Here is a 17,934-nt window from a genome sequence, read left to right on the forward strand (position 1 = left end):
CGAAACTACCAGCCGCTCCGCGGGAGAAAGATGAGGCTTTCTACTCCCGTAAGGATTTACACCCTCGGAAACCCTGTACAGGGTCGCTATGGGTCGGCTCCGACTCGAAGGCACTTAACAACAACAACAATCCTCTCAAAAAATGGGGAGGTTCTGTGATGGCATTAAAGGATAAGCACTGCATTGATTGTGGTTCAAACTCACTAACGGCTCCTTGGAAAGCCTATACAGGGTCAATATGGGTGGGACTGACTGGACAGCACTAAACAACAGCAATAAGCAGTAGACTCTCTCTGGGGGGTACAAACGGTTTGTGCTCAACTATATAAAGGTTGGCAGTTCAAACCCATCCAGTGGCAACTCGAAAGAAAGGCTTTGGCAACCTGCTTCCATAAAGATTAACCAAGAAAACCCTACATAGCAGTTCTACTCTAACACATGGTGTCACCCTTTTGAGTCAGAACTGACTCGATGTCTATAGGGTTCATACACGTCCTAGGGCTCTCTTACATACAGAACACTGGTAAAAAGCATCAATTCACTTACTCCACAATTCCCAAAGATGTGTACCAAGTTTTACCACTTTATATTCATGGAAATGAAAATATAAATTGGCCAAACCACTTGCACAGTTAAGAGGTTTGGAAGCAGGATTCAAACCCAGCTGGTGGGCTCCAAAGCCCATGCTCCTTAAACATCTACTCCAGAGTTCTAAGTGTGGTCTCTGGATCCCAACAGATATGCAAATTCTTGGGCCTTCCCCTAGAGCCACTGAGTCAGAATGTCTATTCTTGATGCTGACATCTGCTCAAGTTTGAGAACTACACCTCGACTGTCTCCGGTGTCAAACAAAAAACTTCACCGATTGCAAAGGTAAATAGTACTCCCTCTATCCTCACGTCCTACCTCCTGACTGCTGCAGATCTGGTTGGGGAAACTTGCTTTATGAAAGCTATGCCATGGTGACGAGCAGTAACAGTATCACCACATGAGACAGAGCCTGTGTGCTGTAAGAGCTCAGAGAAAGGGGGACTCAGTGAGGGACAGATCGCTCCCTGGTACGGCTTCTTGTAGTGAATGGGTTCCTGGATGGATGCATGGACCACTACTGGCTCTCTTGGAAGGACATGAAGAGATCAGAGAAGTGGGGACAACAGTCCTCATCCCTGGTCAGGAATTAAAGTGGCATAGCCAGGATTGCCATGGCCAGGCTGGTGCAAGGGACTCGTATTAAAAGCATGGAATTGGAAAACTAGGAGGAACAATGAGGATTTGATCCTTCAGAATCTTAATAACCAGGTGAAAACAGACACCAGAGCCTATGCCCAGTTCTTGGTATGTGGCCTTCAGTCAGAAAAAATGGAAATGGCCCTTGAAGATAGGTGCCAACACATCGTACAAGAGAGCAAACGCAGGAGGAGCAGGAGCAAGCAGAGGACGGGGACGAAGGACAAGTTGGAGAGATCCTCCCCCTGCACATCATCAAGTAAAGCTGAACTCATGGAGGAAGCATGTTCATGTCATTTCCAAAGTAGTTTTAAACTTGTTTGCATAATCCTAAGAAACTCCAGATTCTTTTTAGGTGCTGGAAAGAGCTGAAAAAATCCAGAAGTGTTCAGGTCTGTTTGAGGTGGTTCCACATTCCATGTGAATGGTCCAGGTCTCAAGCAGAAATGAGCGGAGGCCGGAATCCAGTTCATGATTTTCGGTGTGTGACACAGTCCATGAGTCTGGGCTTCACTGGAAATGCTGTGACCCTGAGTCCCTTCATTTAGAATGCAGGCAAGGCTGGAGTTTCCCTGTGCCTATCTACAAAACCAGATTTACCCTGTGAATTAATCACATGTGAGGGAAAGCTTAAAAGAGTAACTTGGACTCCATTAGAAGGATTCATTTGCAACTTAATAATTGATAAGTTACTTATAAACCTGCTCTCTAACACAATGCCTTGTAGAAGACTGAAGTACTGAGGGAATTAATAAATCATATGCTGAAAATAAAAACAAAAATAAAAAGCAAAAGTTCTCATCTTTGTATTATTTTATTAGTCTGGCTTAAACTGCCATGTGTATTTGGGAACAGTGAAATGTTTGAACTATCTGAGTATTCTGAATTCTAATTAACGTAGGCCGGCCATTGGCTGCATGCCCTTCTTTCCCATTTGATTATGTATCTAAAGCACAGTGTCTGTGTGAAAGTTTGGACTTGTGGCACAAAGGCAAACGAACATTCAGCTGGTCTCCCCTCCCTCGATCTTCACTCATTACAAAACAAGCTGGCTTCTAACCCTCATAATGCTGACTCCCACACTGTGCCGGCATGGAGAAGCCATAGCCGGAGCTCCCTATCTGTGAAGTGAAACAAATACATGCACAAAATTAACTCCAGGTTCACATTCCTCCTTGGCTGTGGAACAGAAAACTGAGATGGAAATTTCACATCAACAGTCAGGAAAGCCATTAGGATACAAATTAGACCCTAAAAAAAATGCTAAGCTTCATGAGAAAGTCAAGCAAGAAGAAACGTAATACAGATCATACATTTCAAGGTGATGGCTTTGTAAACTTGCTCAGGATCTCCAGAACAATGACTCTGTTTTCAAAAAAAGAATGATGCAAACATTGTTATGTAAAACTATGCAAGTGTGTGCATGAAGACTTAGGACTCAGCACCAATGCTGTCATGCAAAGTGCCCGAGGATCTACATTAACTTCCAGTGAAAGTCTTGCACCAAAGCACAAGCGACCGGCTCTCAATAGAGCCTTTCAAAACGTTTCTCCAGGAAACGTGTGACGGACCACAGCCTGCTATCACTACGTCTTTAGTACAGCTTCCACAGCAGGCCATGGCCTACCTATGCCTCAGTGGGTGGAATCACTCCCATGCCTGCTCCCCGGCCTCACCCTACAGCAGCCTCCCATCTAGCCCATTGCCTCTGGAATGCCCACCTTTTTTTCCCCAGCCTTTGCTGGTAAACTTCAGCCTGACACCAAGGCTGATGGGGAAGGGAAGGTGAAGAAGGACTCTAAAACATACTGACTACATGCCAACCACATCAACTACCTTTCTGAAATTCCATTATCCCTACTTCTCAAACGGGGAACCGAGAAGTAGAAGTAACTTTCCTAAGGAGTTTCTGACTCCAAAGTCCAGGCTGGTCCCACAATGGTTATACTACCCTTTGTCTACTTCCTGTAACATAAGATCATCAGAGATCCTTAGGCATTAGGAATACTGTTCACAGAACTGCTTACCATAGCTGTATTAAACACTAGGGATGGCCAGTTTCCAAAGGGTCTCAAAGTAAGAGGGTTCTTGTTTGGCCCTGAGAATCTAATCACCAGGGATCTGTGGAAGGATTTCAGAACATTTGATGGGAATTTCACTTATACTTCTTCATTACTGAGAAGAGATTTAAATTTATCAGCAGGAAAAGACTCTTTAAAGTGTTAAAAGAACAAAGATGTCACTTTGAGGACTAGGTTGTATCTGACCCAAGTCATGGTATTTTCAACTGCATTTTTTGCATGTGAAAGCTGGACAGTGCCTCAGGAAGACCAGTAAAGAATCAATGCAATTGAATTATGATATTGGAGAAGAATAGTCAAAGTTCCATGGACCTCCAGAAGAATAAACAAATTTGTCTTGGAAGAAATGCAGCCAGAATGACTTTGCAGTCACTTCCCTCCTTTTACTACAAAACGTCCACTTTTACATTTCCAACCCTCACAGTCAGTCCTGATAGTAATTATTCACTATTGTGCCACATGAGTGTTATTCCCATCTCCTTTCATCAGTCCCACCCAGACAGATTGGATACTACTCAGTGAGGATTCTACCTTCCTCCTAGCTCCAATTGTGTTTTGTATGTGCTTTAGTATTATAATGGTGTCAGTAATATAATTAGTTATGTTAATTAGTATGAATGTGGTTGTTAGGTGCTGCCCACTGGTAGTAACCCTGTGCACAACAGAATGAAGCACAAGGCCATATCTGCACCATCCTCAGTTGTTATGTTTAAGCCCATTGTTGCAGCCACTATGTCACTTCATTCCCTCGAAGGGCTTCCTCTTTTTCTCAGGCCCTTCACTTTACCAAGCATGATGTCCTTTTCCAGGACCTAGTCCCTTCTGACAATATGTCCAAAGTACATGAGATGAAGTCTTGCCATCCTGACTTCTAAGGAGCGGAGTGCGGGACCCTACCCAGAGAAACCGTGATGCCAGAGATGGAGGCAGAGCCAATGACATGGAGAGATGGAGCAGCTGGGGACTTTAGACCCAAGGAAGGAGAGGGGCTGTGTGCTGACAACTGAGAGGCAGGCCTGCAGGGTATATACCCTTTGTTTGTTTGATGATGCATGGAGGGAACTGTAGCCATGGCAATGAAACAATATACAATAGGATGAATGTAAAGCTAATGTTCTTCCATGTAAACTATCATAATTCACAATAAAACATTTAAAAAACAAAACACAACTGGAATGGAATGTTTGATCAGTGCCCATTCATTTATCTGTATACTCTTCCATCATCTCTGGATTTCACCAGATTCACTGTGAAGGTCTCTCTATGACCTTAGGTCTATCTCAACTTGGAGAAAACTCCATTTTTATTGCTAAATTGCTGAGCAGGGCCATGCAACAGTCCACCAGAGGCAGGTGGCATGTGTGATTTCTGAAGCAGGCACATCAGAAATCGAGCACACAGCAGCTGTTCAAGAAGTCTTACTACTAGGACAAAGTCACAGAAATGTTTCCTTTTGGCATCAATAACACCCAATCACCTAGAAACTGGCTCTCACCAGCTCTTTTTCTAGATTTCATCCAAAATGACGGCAAATACTAAAAATGATCAAGGTGTAAAGGGAAGGTGAACTTTGTGAAGGTTCCATTTGAAATTAGTCATTCTGTATGTGAAATACGAATATATGCCCCCCTGGAATCAAACGATGGATTCTATATTCTGGGGTAGGTCTGGGAAAATGCAGCCAGAACCCCCAAGTAATGCATTAAGGAATCCAAAGGCTCTCTCAGACTGATATTTCAACTCATGACGAGGGCTAGCAACCAATCCTGAGTCTCTTCACGTCCGAGGATAGGGACTGATTACCATAAGAGACGTTAGCAATTATTTTCCAGTGTGATGTAAGCTGAGGCAGCAGCGCTAAGCAAGCGTCCTTGTCAAATGCACACTAGCCTTGTGGATTACTTCACTCACTTCTCCCTGATTAGGATGCACGCCGACGCACTGCTTAATACAATCTGCCATCAAATGCCAAGTACTTCAGCGCTGAATTAGGAAAGATGTCCAAATACATCGAATGATGCTAAGAGCCCTAAGTGGATCTCTCTCTCTTTCTTTACAAGACATGAGACTCATCGTCAACATAATGCTCTTAAACAAGGCTATTCTATCTTCCAACTGGACCCACCTCCAAGACCAAAATTAAATTTCAGCAAGAAAATAAAGATGATCAGGCATCATAAATATGTTCTCATGTATGGAATTATTCTTGACAGACTCAGGGACTAGCTTAGATTTAAAACCACATTTTAAAGGATGTTTAAGTACAAAGGGCCACAGCAGCATGGTGAAGACTCAGCCAGAGTCATTGCTCTCACAGTCACAAGTCTCTCTGCAATGGCTCTTCTTCAGTGAAATTCTGAGAGCCCAAGAATGTAACATCAACACTGATTAGATTCTATTTTCACCTAAAAAGACCTTCAAGCAACTATTATTGCCACATACCCCCTCTTACCCAGCCAGACATAGGAGCTGATGGGAAACACGAAGCACTCTCCTGCCCAATCATTTCTGCCAGCAATAGGCGGGGCCCTTGGGAGATCTCACTAGAGGGAAATGGTAGAGCAAAGGAGCCATCAACCCATCTCAGCTACACAGCATTCTCCATTTGACTGCTACAAGGACTATGGATCTTTGAGAAGAGCCCAATAGCTACTGTGCCCAACCCTCCTCATTAGAAGGGAGGCAAGTAAGTTGCTGGCACCAAAGAATTATGGGCTCTCCCTCAATAGGCACTAAATACTCCAAGGGGCACAGACAAGAGTGCGCTGCAGCGCTCTCCTCCATAACCCAGCCCGGTGTGGCTATCAAACCCCACTACACTCGCTCGAAGTGGAGCCTCGCGGACCAGGCATCCATCAGACTAAAAGGAGGGGGCTGAGAAAAAATTCAAGCCAAGGGCAGGACCAGACAGACCTGGGTAGAGCCCTTTTGGCCTTATTTTGTTCTGATGTTTCTGTAAGAGCTGAGAGAGGTCATGGGGATGGGAAGCAGGCTCATCCACCACTGGCTAAGGCACAAGTGGTATGCAGAGCACTAGCTATCAAAATGTGGAAGGGACATGCACCTTTGACCCAGCGAGTCTATACTGAGGCTCGAATTGTTTGCAGTAGTAAAAGAATGGGAGTGATTAGACATCCACCAATGGGGAACTATCTGGGTAAATTAAGGCCTATCCAGCAAGGTGGAAGGTCAAGAAACTGAAAAACAGGAAACCTCAGGAAGCTTTTTATCAGGTTATAAGAAATGATGAAATAACCTCTACGAGATTTTGTTGCAAGAAGAACAAGATGAAGAATGATAACAGTATTTAAGCCTTTACATTAAGAGAGAGTTGAGTGCACGTACTGACCCTATAGGACGGAGTATAAATATCATTTTCACAGAAACAGACGTCCACATCGTTCTTCCACAGAGTCGCTGGGGGGTTAGGGGAGCAGTTCAGCTTGTGACCACTGCACCACCAGGATTTCTCGCAGCAACTTGCTTATATCTGAAGTGGTACAAATTGATTGTGGAAAACTCCAGTTACCATTTAAGTCTACTTTCCATAGGCTCTGGTGGTCATGCTGGTCTGGCTCCAGGAAGAAGTATGGGGGCAGGACAGCAGGGTGAAAGGACTTGAAGTCCCTCCATTTTTGAATTTGAAACAACTGCTCTTTTTAAAAGATGTTTAAAGATCTGATCATTTATGAAAAGGTAAAAATAGAAAACAGCCACTTTTCCTCGGTCTAAGGAGTGCTGGTATGGTGCTGTAGGATAGATAAACACCCAACTGCAAGTTGGTTTGAACCATATGGTCAGCAGTTCAAACTCATCAGCTGCTCCTCAGAAACCCTGTGCAGGGTTGATATGGGTCAGAATGGACTCAATGACACTTAACAACAACAACAAGGAGCCCTGGTAGCCTTGCAGGTTAGGCGTTGACCGCTAATCACAACATTGGTGGATCAAACCCACCCGCTGCTCCGAGGAAGAAAGATGAGGCTGTCTGCTCCTATAAAGATTTACAGTCTCAGAAACCATAAACAGGGTCGCTATGAGTCAGAACTGACTTGGTGGCAGTGGGTTGGGTTTGGTTTATTTTTTTCGAATGAGTTTATTTAGTGAGAAAAACTTTTGACAAGATAAAGTGGGGTCTTTGAAGTCCAAGGCTGGGAAGGCCTGCCCCATAGGTGAACTGAGATGTGGCAGACAGAGTAGGGCCTCTCTCTGTTCCTGTTCCATCGGAGCCGGAGAGGGCAAAGCAGCCAGATGTACTCAACAGCCTTTTAAAATAGTAAGTAGATAAGCTTTCTTATATTACTTGGTTTCATTTCCTTAGAAAATCATGTTTGTAAACAGAGTCAGGTCACCTAAACATACCCGTTGGTAGAAATCTGTGCCTAATACTGCTAATCACACTCCATTGCCAGGAACACAAATGGACCTCAGGAATCTTTTGGTGATGAATACTTCAAAGGCTGGCTAGAGAGATAAATTGATGAACCCTTATAACTTGCTGTTCACATAGCCGTGGTGTTTGTAAAATGCTAACATGGTCACTGTGTGGTGCAAGGACCCACTAACTAAACAAAAATAGCACCTGTAATACATCTACAGGTTAGAGAGATTCTAGCACCTAACTAAAATTAGATCCCAATATTTTAGACTTCTGTGTCTGGTTTTATCACAGTTAATCAATAACGAACTATCAATAAACCCCAGTTCTGCATTAGGTACAAATGAAGGTAAGCCAAACTCTCTCTGTTCTCATAAAGCCTTTATCTGAATCCTAGCAGTAGAAACACAAGGCCCAGTATGACTACAGCTCCAGACTAAATGCCACTGTTAATGGTCCCACACGATCCTAATACAACGTGCTGGGTCATGCTATGCTGAGCGAAGTGCAGACGCCAAACCACAGTATTCACCAGCACAATGACACTATGTCCTGAACAGGAGACTACTGGGGAATGACAAAATCTCATCCTGGCATAGTAGGACACTAGGAGAATCTCCCAGAGTCACCCAGCGCAGGGCTTAATTCACAGAAACGATAAACAGTAATGATTTTCTGAGGAACTCCAAAACAATCCAGTAAACACAATTAGGTGGAAAGTCTGCAAAAACAGAGAGAGACATGGGGAAGACTGGCATTTTTTGGGTTTGACTGGGCAGCATTCACGATGGAGAAACGCCTAGACGTAAAGCTATTACCAGTTACTACCAACAACCAAAGCCACCCTCCTGCTACTCAGGGGTGTGCTGTACCCACAAGTGTATATGCAAGACAACACTACTGTCACACGCCAACAGGGTAGTTAGACACATTCTTACAGCAAATATACTTCTATTCCAAATTATAAAATGTCAATTAAGAACTATCAAAAGCAATTTGATGGTCTATACAGCTGATTTCTATAATTAATGTTTTTAATTGGGCTGGAAATTTTCAAAAGTACTACTCTACATCCATATCTTTAAAAAAACCTTCTCACCTTTCATTTTCTGAACTAGCTTTTTAACTGGTTTCTCAAATGCAAAGGTGCATCAAAATGTCTGTGGAAAAAAATCCATGATCTTTTCACTCCATTTTCCATATACCTTTTAAAGCCCCCTCTTATATCCACTATGACTGCACCACAACAGGACAATAAATCCATTCACATAAAGAGAAACAGGACCTGCTGGGTACCTGAAAAATGTAAGCTAGGCAAGCATTAGATATAACTATCACCTCAGTATGTAGAGAATTCTAGAAAAAAATGAGACAATCAAAATTTGAAAACATAATGGATGAAAAATCAGCTCAACAAATGAGCTCACCAGGATCTGAAAAGGAAGTTTTTTTCAAAGTCTGAGAAAGGAAACTGCCTGAGGAAACGGATTCCCGATCCCCCAACTTCCTGGGAAGACAAAACATGGAGTTATATCATCAGAGACTTTCCAGCTAAGATATGCTGGCTTCACTCCACGGAAACAGTCTGACTTGAGCACAGTGGAAGGAACTTCTTAAGGTGAAATGAAAAGAAGCTACCTGTACTTTCTACTGCTTGAACTGCTTTCCAGAGGAAAATTACATAACTGGAAGGCAAGCTGCTTCAGTTCTGTGAGTGCTCACCAGGATATAAAGCCAGTGGCACCTACAGAAAGGAGATCTGACTATATAGGCCACATTACAAAGGAGGAATAAGATGTACAGAATCAAACCAGAGACCAGAGGCGAACCGTAAGTGGTGGAAATAGAAGAAAGCACGCGACAGTGAACTCATCTATGCCAGGTACCATGCTTAAAGTCCCACATACATTCTTCCACTTAATCCTTCAGCTCTGTGAAACAGGTAGTGTTATGGTTCCCACTTTACAAACAGAGAAACTGGAACCTCTCTGAGGCACACCTTGTGTGACCAGAACCCAGTTTTTCCCCAGCTCTTTATACTGCCTCCTGCCCTAGGAGACCCGCCAGGCCCTCAGAAGAGACCGCCAGCTGGAGCAGGCAAACTGAAGGAAAATGCAACCCAGTACCCTCATCCCTCTCTCCCCTGATCCTACAGAAAGGGTGAGAAAAGTTCCTTAAAGGAGGCCTAAGGTTAAGTACTCAGGACAGTAAAATGTAAGGCAGTGATATCATTTAGTCATCACTGAAAGCATTTCCATTACAAACATGTCCTCCCCACTGCTTCTGGCCCAATAATAGCACTGCTAGTGAGAAAGTAAGTTTGAATGCGCCTTTTGGGAGAACAATTTGGCATGGACTATCAAGCCGACGGGTCGGAACTGACTCGATCCTCAATGGCACTCAACAACAACTACATCACCAAGCATGGTGGCACTGTAATATAAGCACTGGACTCGAAGCCACAAGGGTGATGGTTTGAGCCCACCAATTGCTCCCCCGAAGAAAAAATGAGGATTTCTACTCCCGCAAGATATATAGCCTCGGAATCGCTATACAAGCTTACCATGAGTCAGAACTGACTCAACAGCACTTAACAACAACCTCAGTATCATAATTCCACATATCCTCTGACTGAGCAATATAATGGCAAGGACTTGACACGTTAGAGGTATACATACACACCAGGTCGATCTGAATCACTCAGTTGGCGGTTCAAACACACCAGCCGCTCCTTGTAAACCCTATACAGGATCACTATGAGTCAGAACTGACCCGAAAGCACTTAACAACAACACATACACATGAACTTCTGCAAGTTGCAATACTTCCCATGATGTCATCTACAGTTGCCCAAATGTCTGAAGCAGCCTAAATGTCCACCAGTGAGGGGACTGATTAAAACTGAGCACAAACTATAGGTTGTAAGCATACGTGGGAATCCCGTGGAGAGGGATTTGCTCTACTCTGATATGGAATGTTCTCCAAGGTCTATTACTGAGTAAAAAAATGCTAGGTACAGAACAGTATACTATGATCCCACATGCATTAAATGTTTCTAGAAGGATACTTAATACATTCTTTTTTGGAGTGGGACTGGGGAAATAAGGAGAATGGAAACAATTACTTTTCATTTTATACACTTTGAAAATGCTTGGTTTTTGTTTGATTTTTTACAGTTCTGATAAATTACCTTAAAATATCCAGAAAAAATATCGCAGAACTTTTGTTTTTAAGCTTTCTTTAAAAAAAAAAAAAATATATATATATATTTTTTTTTCTTTTCTTTTCTTTTCTTATTATTAACAGCACTATCTTGCTATTTTCAGTACCTTGTTTCCTTCATACACCCAGCCCAAACTCTTCACACCAAAAGCAACTTGGTTGGCTGAGACATCAAGACATGTGACAGGCTGGCCGTAGATGTAATGGAGGTTTCTGGCAGAGTCTTCAGCTTTTAGCAGGTAGACCAGGTCTCCAGCAGTGGCTACTGCCACAGGGTACCTCTCAGTACCTGGGACAATTTCAAGGTAGTCAACCTGTTAAAGGATGAGAGTTGTTTAGTGCTTAAGATCTCACCTGAAATACTTCATGACTTGGTCAAAAATATACAACTGCTTTAACGTATCAATGAGAAGATCAGCAACCCAATAGAAAATAATGGGCAGAGGGGTAGGAGACAAAGCAGAGAACACCAACAGCTCTGACATAAATCAGGTGTTCATCATAAGAGAAACACCATACACTCCTAATAAGAGAAACACAAAGTAAACATTCCCGGAAATGCTATTTGCTCCTGTTATACTGGGAGAGCAAGAAGTTTGAAAACACACTGGGCTGGAAGTGGTGGATTCCACCGACTGTTGGTGGGAAATAAACCGATCCAATTTGTACAGAGGGAAACCAGGCAAAACTTCCAGAAATTACAAATGCACATCTGCTCTGCTCCAATAGGTCCAATTCTAGGAATTTACTTACTTAGAAAATCAAAATGAATGCATTCAAGGTCATTTGTAGCACAATTTTGTCACAGTAAAACACTGGAAAACCTAAAATCCACTACTAAGGGACTAAAGGAATAACATACAGCACATCTAAACAATGGAATACTGTGCAGTTATAGGAAACACCTGGCTGCACTGTGGGTTCGAATCGGGCTGGTAACTTCAAGGTCGGCAGTTTTAAACTACCAGGTGTTCCACAGGAGAAAGATGAGGCTTTCTGCTCCCATAAAGATTTGCAATCTCGGAAACCTTGTGCAGGGTCACTATGAGTGAAAAGTGACTTCATGATACTTAACAACAACAACAACATAGGAAACACATGAAGAAATGAAATCAACTCCAAGACAAATGGGGCGAGGCAGGAGGAGCAAGGAAGCAAAGTGAGAAGGCCAGGATTTGGGCTTTTAACACATGTGTCAAACATGGTGACAGAGAAAGTGTACAATGCGCTGCTTGGCTTGTACATGCATGAATCTGCTAACAATGACTGCCTTCAGGAAGGGAAAAAGGTTAAGAGAAGGGAGAAAAGGAGATTTCTCACAATAAACCTTTCATCTTAACTTCTGAGCCACGAAATTGCTCCAGAAATTAAGGTTGATTTTTTACATGAAAAAGAATTTAATAATACAATTTGCTTGGTTACAAATGAACAAAAGCTATATCTTTACATCTATGTAAACCACGAAAAAAATGTTTTGCCAAAGATTAAAAAAAAATCTTTGCTATCCTCTTTCTCCTAGTTTGAATGCTCAGCAGTAAGTTCACAAAGTGTCTATCTGGCCATTCCCAACAAGCTTTTTTATTCTACATCAGTGGCTCAGACATGCAGGACCCCTACCACCTTTCTCTACCTGCTGAGGTCTGACTGATGAGTGCCCTGCAGGAAGAATCACCCAGCAGCAGCCCCGTTTCACTCCCCCGACCCCCACACAGTCTACATGCTCCTTGAGTAAATTAGGAGACTCTGCATGGTGAAGGTGAGCCATACTAACGAAAACCCACAGTGTGGGAGGACAGCATTCACCGGACAACGTGCCAAAGAGCTCAAAAACCTGAATCCTGAAGACCATCCACAGGAGCTTGCAGCGCTTAAACATCTGAGTAACTCTGCTAATCCTCAGGCCCACCAGTGTGAGCCGTAGGCAGTCCACAACCCAGACTGTGGACCCATCACAAAGGATGGATGTCCTAGGCTAATATTACAAACCTGGGAACACTGCCACTGCTATTCAGGAAGCATATCTGGAAAGACCAAAATGGCCCAGTTGTGCAGGCCAGGGAATGCCTTTTCCAGAGACACTCGGCACATTCTCACCCAGTGCAAGAAGCAATACACAAAACTTGTTCTTAAATATGCTCCTACAAGAATTGCTTGCTTCCCCTCCCTCCTATTCTGAAACGCTTTCCGTATTTTCCTGCCTCTGACATCCTCGGTCTAGTCATTTGACTTCATCTTCATTTGGCTATTTGACAGACTGAAAGGCTCAGGCTGAACGCGGTTGTGCCATTTGCTGGAAGCTGCAAATAACTTCAAAAAGGTGCTCAGCTGTGCCAGGATGCTACCTCTTGCCAAAGCAGGATTTATACTTTCTAGAGAGCCTCACATCGTAAGTAACTGTCTGCCTTCACAGAGTTAGTACTGATCCACAGTGCCCTATAATCCAAGACCAGCAGACTTTAAAACAAACAGAAAGCCTCGTGCTTCCATATTTTCCTATGAAAACCCCAAGATAAGATGACAACATTAGGCAGTGCTGGAGAAATGACACATCTCAACTGCAGAGATCTGGTCATTAAAGGGGCAAGGAGCTGATGGTGGCAAAGCAGTAACGGACGGCTTTATTAGTTATTCCAGTCTAAAAAATATCCACCAGGAGAATAAGAAGAGGAACAGGAGTTTATTCCAAGTCAGGCCATCGGTTCACTATTTCAGCATTGACTTTGCTGCTTGCTCAGCTGTTAGTGCCCCAATCAAGTGTTTTTAAATTAAATCCCAATCCCAATTTAACACCATCAGATTTCAGCCTCCCTGTATGACTTTCCTTCCTACTAGCAAATCATCTTCAACCAAACAAATATAAAGAGGTTTATGTACAAGACAGGTGCTACTGACTGAGCTCTGGAATAAGCTCTAAGAAAAGGAGTCATAAGGTTGGCTCAGCCTTGTACAGGGCATTCTGGAAAACAGCTACCTAATTAACACTCACTTAGAGCATTTTCACTTTAGAGTTACTTTTAGTTCCAGGTGAGAAAATCTTGGGAGTGAGCAAGTCCAGGATGGAAATCTTCCTTTCCATATGGACAGGGCTGGCACCTCTGAACTCATTTTCACTTACCTATCAGGCCAGAAAACAAGCTCAAATTTCCAGAGCTACAAGTCCATCACTTCAGTCTGAGGGAAGCTGAGGACCACAGTGATGAAAGGCAGCCCTGAGGTTTGAGTGTCAACTTCTTAGCTCTAGAGCTGGATAAGTCGTTAACACTCTCAGCCTGTTTCTGTCATGGTCAACCAAGAAGATAAAAGCTATCTACACTTCACAGGGTTCTTATGGGATCTAAAGGAATCCTGGTGGTGCTGAGGCTAAACACTATTGATAAACAAAAAGTCAGTGGTTTGAACCCATCAGCAGCTCTGCTTCCATAAAGCAGTCGGCTTCCATAAAGATTATGGCCTTGGAAATCCTAAGGGGTAGTTCTACTCAGTGCTACAGGGTCGCTATGAGTTTGAATCAACTCGACAGCAATGGGTTTAGCGATTTTGTTATGAGACTTATGGATTTAGAGGCCACAGGAAGCTCAATATGAACAGGGGCTGGCCAACATCATTGCTATTTATTTACACGGATGCAGAGATTCTCAGAATGCAAAATAAAAGAGCAGACTAGGGACTCACCAATTTCTGAACTTCAAATTCTGCAGCTATATGCCAATATCCTTCTTCATTGGGGCACAACATTATGACATCAAAGGCAGAAGCAGTGGCAACTGTCGCATCATCCTGACTGAGGGCCAGGGCCTGTATTCTTGCGTCATGCTCAAAACGATGAATAGGGTACTTTCCAGTCCTTAGATCCCAAATATTGACAATTCCTATGTAGAAGGAAACGATGCCAGTAACAATCTTAAATTCACTTAAAATGCACAGATATAAAACAGCAATCATGCAATATAAACAAAATTCAAAGATAAATGACAAATTAGTCATATACATATATATCACATATTACAAGGACCAATTTCCTAGCTACATAAAAGATTTCTAAGATTCCATAAGAAAATAACAACTGAAAGGTGAGCAAAGGGTCTGAGTCTGCTACATGCAAAAAAGAAATACTACCGTCATGTAAACATGACAAAAAGTAAAAATTCACTCACAATCATGAAATGTAAATAAGAAGTGCAATGATAGCATTTTCCGTCAAATTAACAAAGAGAAAATTTCATAAAGCTTTCTGCTGTTGAGAATATGGAGAAACAGTCTTATCTTTTTTCTTACTTTATAGATTTTTTAAATCTTTTTGTGTGTGTGTGTGAAGAAGGAAGAATACATTCTCTCTTACATTGTTGGTAGGAGCACAAACTAATTCATCTACTTTGGAGGAAATCTGATACTTACCAAATAATAAATGTATATCTTCTTTAATGCAATTATGCATTTATATATATATACACACACATAGAAGTATGTACACAAAATATATGCTTCAATTACTGTAGTCTTGTCAATTATAGGAAGAAGAGTCAAGCTATGTAAAAGTTCTCATCAATAACAGAAGTGGCTGAAAGCAGAGAATATCAGAAGGATGTTTACCTATGCTTTATTGACTATGCGAAGGCTATTGATTGTGTGGATCATGACAAGCTATGGACAACATTGAGAAGTATGAGTATTCCAGAACACTTAATTGTACTTCTGAGAAATCTGTACCTAGACCAAGAAGCAGTTGTTCAAACAGAGCATGGGAACACTGAACGTTTTAAAATTGGGAAAGGTGTGCGACAAGGTTGTGTTCTTTCACCATACTTGTTCAATATGTATGCTGAGCAAATAATACAAGAAGCTGGGTTCTATGAAGGAAAACGTGGCATCAGGATTGGAGGAAGACTTATTAACAACCTGAGATATGCAGATGATACAACCTTGCTTGCTGAAAGTGAAGAGGACTTAAAATATTTACTGATGAAGATCAAAGAGCACAGCCTTACGTATGGATTACAACTCAATGTAAAGAAAACAAAAATCCTCACCACTGGACCAATAAACAGCATTCTTATCAATGGAGAAGAGATTGAGGTTGTCAAGGACTTCATTCTTCTTGGATCAACTACCAACACTCGCGGAAGCAGCAGTCAAGAGATCAGACGACGTATTGCATTGGGCAAATCTGCTGCACAGGAACTTTTTAAAATATTGAAGAGCAGAGATGTCAGCTTGAAGACTAAGGTGCGCCTGACCCAAGCCATGGTATTTTCAATAACCTCATATGGATGCGAAAGCTGGAGAGTGAATAAGGAAGATCGTAGAAGAATTGATGCCTTTGAGTTGTGGTATTGGAGAATACTGAAAGTGCCATGGACTGCCAAAAGAACCAATAGATCTGTTTTGGAAGAAGTGCAACCAGAGTGCTCCTTGGAGGCCAAGATGGCTAAGCTTCGTGTCTCATACTATGGACACATTGTCCAGAGAGAAGAGTCACTGGAGAAGGATGTCATGCTGGGTAAGGTGGAGGGTCAGAGTAAAAGAGGAAGACTCCCAACAAGATGGATCAGCCAGGTTGACATCATTGATGGCGTCACAAGTGTGGCGGCGGTAGTGAGGTTGGCCCAGGATCGGACATTGTTTCGTTTTGCTGTGCATGGGGTCATTATGAGTCGGTTCCTACTCAATGGCACCTAACAACAACAACAACAACAACAATGTCCAACTTGCCCAAATGTGTCTACTCTATGTATGGTTGTTGTTGTTAAGTGCCGTCGAGTCGGTTCCGACCCATAACGACCCAGTATAGGGTTTCCGGAGTGAGAATAATCCTTCCTGTAAAGATTTGTTCCCTCTTTTAAGCTACTGCATCCATAGGTGTAGGTCAAGTTCATCAAATTGTATCAGATTACTCCTTTTTTCTTCTTTTTTCTACATCTACTAGAGCTCTGATCATCCAGTCATTGAAGCCAGGTCAAGTGGGTATTATCTTCAAGTGTGGGTGTTCTTGTGGATATGACCCGTCTTCTTCGTCTTCTTTTTATTTATTTAATTAAAGTTTTTTTATTGTGGATTGAGTGAAAGTTTACAGGGCATATATAAACAGTTTTATATTCAACAAATCATATACCTTGTTTCATCATATAGATTATAATCCCCTGCATGTACCATAGGTTAACAGTATTTCTCTCTGTCCACTTTAGCTTTTTTAAAAATACACACACACACTAAAAAACACTCAGGCATATATAATAATTTACATCTCCAAAGCGCACATTCTGCAAGTCTGCTCCTGGCCACCAGCTCTTAGTCCTTCTCTTCTTAGTCCATGAATCTAGAGTCCTCAACCACTACCCTTCTCCATGCCCCCATCTCTGCCGCATCTCTGGATAAGGGCCTGCATTCTGTTTGTGCGCTTCTCTCTTTATGGTCCTAAGGTCCTCTGTTTCTGGATTGTAAGATTAACCACTCTCACGTTTTTGTTAAAAAAAAAAAAACTTCTATGTTTACAGTTTTAACAGTTGCAATTAGTCATGATAACAATTATTCACTATTGAATCTAACGAATCTTACCCCCATCTCTTTTCGCCAGACCCATCTAGACAAGATGACAGCTATTCAGTGGGGACTCTTTATTTCCCCCGCATATTCTTAAACTAAACTCCCTCTCGAAACCTTGTAAGGCTGTCACTTTGTGCCTTTATTGCCCCCTCATTTTAGGTAGCCAGTATCTAAGTTGCCTGTACCTATCTACCCTGTGTACAGAGCGGATAGCATTGATACTTGATGTGAAGACTCTTTCACTCTCTGTTTGTATTTTGAGTAACTACTGCTGTGAGTATAGGTCAGGTTCATCATGAAGATGTATCTTCTGTCACTGTAGCTGTTCCAGTCGCTTGTCCTCTCTAGTGAGAATGTCTCACCTCATAAGGTTCTAGATGGGAGTGAGGATTCCACCTAAAGTCCTATACTCTGTAAAGGCTTTGCACGAGGTCTATTTCACTGGGCAAGTTCTAGAACCCCTTTTAGGTATTCCAATCAGTTATA

The 17,934-nt window shown here is 42.3% G+C and overlaps 1 protein-coding gene across 1 annotated transcript in view; it reads right to left on the bottom strand.

Moving 5' to 3' along the window:
- The window catches only part of FBXW8 (F-box and WD repeat domain containing 8), a 237,150-nt gene that overhangs the window by 77,215 nt on the left and 142,001 nt on the right, over positions 1 to 17,934 (bottom strand). The window contains exons 6-7 of the mRNA XM_006865507.1: positions 14,581 to 14,777; positions 11,016 to 11,222 (exon numbers count right to left, since the gene is read on the bottom strand). Of these exons, the coding sequence (XP_006865569.1) occupies positions 11,016 to 11,222; positions 14,581 to 14,777 (404 nt within the window). The remainder of the gene's footprint in view (positions 1 to 11,015; positions 11,223 to 14,580; positions 14,778 to 17,934) is intronic.

This window comes from Chrysochloris asiatica, unplaced genomic scaffold (assembly GCF_000296735.1).
Source record: "Chrysochloris asiatica unplaced genomic scaffold, ChrAsi1.0 scaffold00078, whole genome shotgun sequence".
NCBI lineage: Eukaryota > Metazoa > Chordata > Mammalia > Afrosoricida > Chrysochloridae > Chrysochloris > Chrysochloris asiatica.